This window comes from Equus przewalskii, chromosome 5 (genome assembly GCF_037783145.1).
Source record: "Equus przewalskii isolate Varuska chromosome 5, EquPr2, whole genome shotgun sequence".
Lineage (NCBI taxonomy): Eukaryota > Metazoa > Chordata > Mammalia > Perissodactyla > Equidae > Equus > Equus przewalskii.
This window is the reverse complement of record NC_091835.1, coordinates 29,040,496-29,046,495: the sequence shown is the minus strand read 5'-3', so window position 1 is coordinate 29,046,495 and position 6,000 is coordinate 29,040,496. Positions and strand designations below refer to the sequence as shown.

At 51.0% G+C, this 6,000-nt stretch overlaps 1 protein-coding gene across 3 annotated transcripts in view; it reads right to left on the bottom strand.

Moving 5' to 3' along the window:
* The window catches only part of HDHD5 (haloacid dehalogenase like hydrolase domain containing 5), a 19,819-nt gene continuing 13,819 nt past the window's right edge, over positions 1-6,000 (bottom strand). For 2 of the 3 annotated variants that reach the window (XM_070618923.1, XM_070618925.1), the window contains exons 5-8: positions 5,041-5,074; positions 3,155-3,329; positions 1,049-1,237; positions 1-875 (exon numbers count right to left, since the gene is read on the bottom strand). In XM_070618923.1, coding sequence (XP_070475024.1) covers positions 542-875; positions 1,049-1,237; positions 3,155-3,329; positions 5,041-5,074 — 732 coding nt within the window. In that variant the 3' untranslated portion in view covers positions 1-541. The remainder of the gene's footprint in view (positions 876-1,048; positions 1,238-3,154; positions 3,330-5,040; positions 5,075-6,000) is intronic. The other variant, XM_070618924.1, reaches the window with a different exon arrangement.

Below are 6,000 nucleotides of genomic sequence, written 5' to 3'. Positions count from 1 at the left end.
GACAGCATAAGGAATATTTATTATGATTATTTTAATTTAAAAAAATAAGTCCCAAAGTCTGTAGGCAATAAGCTAAAATACAATAAAAAGTAGTATGTGAGTGTTAGTTACACACCTTGCTGGCACGCAGTGGTTGCTTCAATGCAGACAAAAGCCCTGCAGAAATTTCCACATTATTCCACACCACCTCCCCTTTTTTCAGAAGTCCCTTCTGAAATGATGAGGGAACTGAGGCACAGAGGTAAAGGGACTGGCCTGAGGTCAGAGTGCTAGGAGAGGCAGACAGGAATGAGGCCCAGAAAATCCTGAAGTTCTATCCAAAATGCTACCCAGGGTACAATTCTGTGGCAACTGCCCAGCAGAAAAAAAGCCACTGTCTTCTTGCGAGAGACCAATAACATCACACTGTGGGCCAGCAGGAAGAGTGTCACGGTAAGCAGGCCCTGACTCGATGCCCAGTGATCTGGGCTAGAGCGAGCCAACAGGACCCCTAGGGCTGCAGGCTCCCTCCCACCCCTTTGCCCCCACTGCCCAGCCCTCGCTACAAAGCCCAGCCCTCCTTGTGGAAAACCAGCTGCACAGCCTCGTCCACGTCGTGCACAATGTGGGATGCCTCCATGAGCTCCTGACTGAAGCGGAAGTCCCGGTGCCCGTGGAAGGGAGGCTCTTCTCCCCTCTGTGCAGGCTCTGTGGACACCGGGACCTTGGGACTGTACACGCCAGTGCACACCAGGATGGAGGTACAGCTCTGGGTGGCTGAGGGACGCTGCTTCCACAGGCCACCGGCCCCCAGCTCCTGTGCCCCATCATGCTTCACCATCTGCAGGTACTGGTGGAACAGGTTGGCACCGTAGACATCAGACATAGGGTTATCACTGGCAGGGGCAGCCACACCGGAAAAAGAAAGAGGAGAAAACCCGAGTTCAGTGTTGCAAGGCAAAGCAGCAGAAGACAGTTGTGGGGAGAGAGGTGTGCACTAGGCGTGGGGACACAGGGAGGTGAGTGGGTGGGGAGGAAGGGAAGGATGAGGAGATGGAGCAGAGCTCACCCTACAGCATAGAGGTTCTGGATGGGCGCGACCCAGCCCCGCCTCTCCGCCTGCTGCCTGATCAGGTCCTCTGCGTACTGGTAAGTGAGGATGCTGGGTTTGCCCATCAGGCCCTCATATCTCAGCTCTTTGCCCGTCACTTTCTGGTAAATGGTTTCCAGGCACAGCAGAAAGGTGCCGTGGCCAAACCTGCCAGAGAAAAGAGCCCAGCAACTCAGCCCTCTCCTCCCAGGCTCCTCCTGGCCACCTGCCATTCTCTAAGCAGTACCCTACACACCAACCTGTGACTCCAGGGCCCTGATGGGGAGAGGTCAAAGTGAAATTACTTCTAGTAAGAAGTAATTATATTTATTACCTATGTTTACGACCCGCTTTTATCTAATAACATGCTCACGCACTGGAGATGACATCTCACATTTAACTCTCAGAAACACCCTATGAGAGAGCTATCACTGTCCTCATTCTACAAGTGAGGACCTTGAGGCAGAGAGAGACGAAGGACCTTGCCCAACGTGGCAGAGCTAGGATTACAACCAGGCAGTCAGACTCCAGAAACCAAAGTTTAAATTCTGCTTTAGATTTGTGGCAGACTACTGGCTGCCATTCTCCTCTTTTTCCTTAGAGCAAATTTGCAGCGGAGAATATTGCCACTGGGTGTGAAAAGTACATTCCCATGCTTCCATTGCAGCTAGGAGTGCAGCCATGTGACTAAGCTATAGCCAGAGTCAATGGATCCAGAAGTGCTGGGCTAAACTTCTAGGAAGTACCCTTAAAATTGGAAAGGGGTGCTCATCTCCACCTCCCCTACTTCTTCCTGCTGTCTGGAATGCTGACATGATGGCTGGAGTTTGGGCAGCCACGTTGGATTATGTAGTGAAGGGCTAAGGACTGCACAGCAGGAAGACAGAATGTGCCTGTGTCCCTGACAAGTAGCCTTCCACACAAGCCTGGACTGCCTACCCCAGACCTTTTTTGACATGAGTAAGAAATAAACTTCTGTCTTGTATAAGACATCTTTGTTACGGGTTTTCATCCCTTGCTGCTAAACCAAATCCTAACTGATACTGTACAATATATTAAAGTTATATTTCAGCGTCACTTACACATACATATAACAAATTCTATTTCCAATTTTTAAATTTTTGACTGAAAAATTAATCTTAAGTCTGGTTTATAAATAGAAATGTGCCCCTTGCTATTCAGTCCACAGCTTGTATAACCAAACCCCTCACCTGGCGTCAGCACACCCTAACTCTAGGAAGAATACTTCAAAGAAAATCCCTAACCTCGAGCTGCAGAAATACACTTTAAAAGTAACACGAGAGAACGCCTTAATCCCCTTCTCCCTGGGGCTGTTGAGTCATGCGACTTAAGGCAGAACGGGGCCCTGCTGCCCTCTGCTGAAGGATCACTCGCACAGCTACTGGGAGTCAGCGGCAGCGAGAGAAACTCTTAGACTTTGGCCTTGCAGATAAGAGCAGCCACACAATCCACAGCAGCTGTCAGCTGTCCTTTCAGGAAGGCTCTTTGCGGGCCTGAAAAGGGCTGCCTGTGCTGTGCTCGGCCTCAGAAAAGGACAGGACAGATGCCATCTGCACAGCCGAGCAGGGTGTGTGGGCCTGTGGGAAAGTCACGTAGGCACTGGTTCTCACTCCTGGTCTCCACAATCTCAGAATAACTCTTGCTTGCCTCTCCCCCTCATCTTACGTGCCAGAGACACACGGAAGTGAAAGAACCAGGCCCCAGGGAGGAGGGGCAGCGGAACAATCTGCACGGGCACGCCTCGGCAACCGCCCAGCCTTTGGGTTCCGCTGGTCAACACCAGCATGTTCTGTTAAGACTCTGGAGGGCAAGGGTCGTGTGTTCAAGATCATCTCAACATAGCTTCAGTGCTCAGTAAGCTGTAGTTTTTGTTTAATCATTAAAATGTGAGGTGATCCTTGAAACCCCTCCCAGAAGGCCAGATTTCTGTGCAACTGCAGGGCCCCCAGGTAGGTGTCTGACCACCCAGAGCATCAGAATGACGGAGGAAGCATCAGCAGGGCAGCCTAGGCAGCAGCTGGAAGTGGACCACCAGGGTCAAGACCAGGGACTCTGTGTCCTCACCTGGGCATCTTGGCTTCAGCCATCCAAAGGAGATCCATGTTGCTGGCCAGGACAGGGAGATGAGGATAGGGGGCCGTCGCCAAACCAGTCCCTGGGTTCCCATTGCTGAGAAGGACATCCATGATCAGCTGCAGGCTTGTCTCCCAGCGGACTGGCTCCCCAAGGAGGAGCACCCCTTTAAAGAGCAAAGGCATGGCGGTGAGGGTTGCAGGGCACTCAGCCTACCCTCCATGGCAGGTAGCTAGCGGAAGGCCCTCAGGAGGCCAGCCGAGGCCAGTGGGTGCCACCCAACCACCAACTCTTCCCTGTGGTGCCCTCACCATAGCCATGACAGGGGACCCTGAATCAGCCTTGAAAGAGCCCCTCTCCCACTGACCCGTGGGGAACGAAGCCCAGGGCTCAGGAAGGAGGTTCCTGAGGGCGCCCATCTCCAGTGTCCACCGGTGCTTCCCAAAGGAGGTTAAGAAAAGGCAGCAGCAGTCTCAGGCCCGCTTTATCCTGCCAAAGGATGCTCTCCCCACCACCTCACCCTGCAGGGACTGGGCAAAGGGCCCACCTCCCTCAGCCGCTTCTCTCTGAGCCCCAGGCCAGTAAACCTAATGGCGAGGAGAGGGGGATCTGGACTGACAGAGACCTGAGCTCCAAGCCTGACTCTGCCAACTGTCCTCTGTGACTGTGGGCAAGGTATGTACCTCTGCTAAGCCTCAGCAGCCTGGACTAGAGAACACCACCTACTGCCATTACGAGGACAAAAGGGAGATATAATAAATAAAGTGCTTAACGATGCTGGACCCAGCACTCAAAAACGGAAGCTGCTGCTATCAACTACAAGACCAGTGAACTGAGCCAGCGCAGCAGCCCCGGGGAGCAGTGCCCCCGCTAGGGAGGTGGTCTAGAGACCAGAGGATGGGTTTTCACTGTCACAATGACTAACACTTAGTGGGTGAGGGTTGGGGGGGCGCGGGAGGCAAGATGCTCAGGACGGTCCTGCACAATCACAAACTTTCCCACCTCCTATGAAGGCGAGTGTGCAATCTGACACTCACACAGGTGAGCACCCTGTTGAGAACTACTTGAACCTACGTTCTCATTCCATTCTACGTGTAAACACAGAGGACTGGGGATACGGTCTTAACAAACACTGATTTTTCCAAAAACGTAACTATAAGTTAGGAGAAGACTGTACTTTATTTTTTCAAAACTTTATTAAGAGTTGTTCCCTATTTTGGAAAATCATTTCACCAATGACAATGCTGCCTCAAATTTCTGAGTCACCAATAAAACACATTTCTATCACACCTATAAACACACTCACATCAGTCTGCACTTGCAGCCGTAACACTCAGGGTGACTCTGTCTATGGTCATTTTAGCAGCTCCTTATGTCTGATTGGATTATTATTACATATTGAAAAACATATTCCTTTACTAAAAATGTTTCCTCTCATTTTTCCCTATTTCAATTCAGGCTTCATACTGAACTGATTAATTTTTAATATATGTGTAAAGGAAAGATATTATCTATGAATCTCATTTTGCGGTGGTAAAGGGGACATTACAACATTTTTGTTATATAAGGGGAAAACTGGGATTAAGAGGGTTGAGAAACACTGGACTACATTACCTCTAGGTACCTTTCCCCTCTAAGCTTTAAGCTTATGATTTCTCTGGAATAATCAGGCAATTGATACAGTGTAGGAAGGATTAATAATGAATGTCTTAGAGGTAGTGAGCGGCAAATCCTAGACCAGAACCCAAGTGAGCAGATGTCCAATGCCCCCAAGGCACTCCGCCCATCTGCAGGCAACTATCATACTAGAAAAGCCTGGAGGGCCTAGGGGAGAGAGAACACCCAGACCCACACCCACACAGGAGAGGAGCCATTACCTTCAATGGCGGGGAAATCACTCGGCGGAAGGGGCTGCCAGGAGACAAAGAGCAGGCCGTCAGTGCAACGGTCCCTTCCTACCACTGGACAACCACACACCACTTTCCGGGGAGGGGGGCAGGAGGAAAACACATTCCAGACAGAACAAAGATCACCCCCCGCTCTAGCCCAAGCTGAGGAGAAGCCAGAGACGACCGAGGAAGGTTCATGAAGAAAGGTGAAGAGAGAACGACCAGGCTGGTCACAGAACAGGCTGAGGGAGACCACATATAAAGGTCAGCCAAGAGGAAGGGCGAGTCAGCTGTCCTCCTCTGGTGAGGAGAGGAGATGAGATACAGGCCAAGCAAGAGTCTAGAACCAGGGAGCTAAAGATGAAGGGGTGTCTATGGAGAAAAGGGAGGCCATCAGGGCGTGATGCATCATTTCTCTTGATGTCAGATTAGGAGGCAGGAGCCTTCACTGAACCACCTCTTGGGGTCTGTTCCTTCCCCAGGTTATTACTGTCCTGGCTCTGCACTAGCCAGCCATGTATCCTGGGGTAAGTCACTTTCCCTGTGTGGGGCTCAGTCTCTGAGCCGTTCTGAGATCTGTTCCAACTCTGACATCCTGGTTCTCCACATAATCTGCATGGTTCTAAGAGAAAGCTCTCAACGGTGATGAAGGGCGCTATTCACGTGGAATGTTCTGGAGGAAGGAGGACTAGCGCTGTATAAACAAACAACAGTAAGCCTGTCTATTTATAACCGCATCTCATCACATTTTCCCAGTGGCCTGATTTAAAATATAGGCTGTGTGATATATAGAGTTCACACGAGGAGAAAGATGGCCAAGGGCCAGTGAGAGCCGGGCAGGCACGCTCCAGAGGATCACTGAGAGGCCCCGTGACTACCAACCAGAAGAGACGGGAAATCCAACCAGTGATTCAGAGAGGAGCTGAACCCAGAAGGCACACGGGCAGA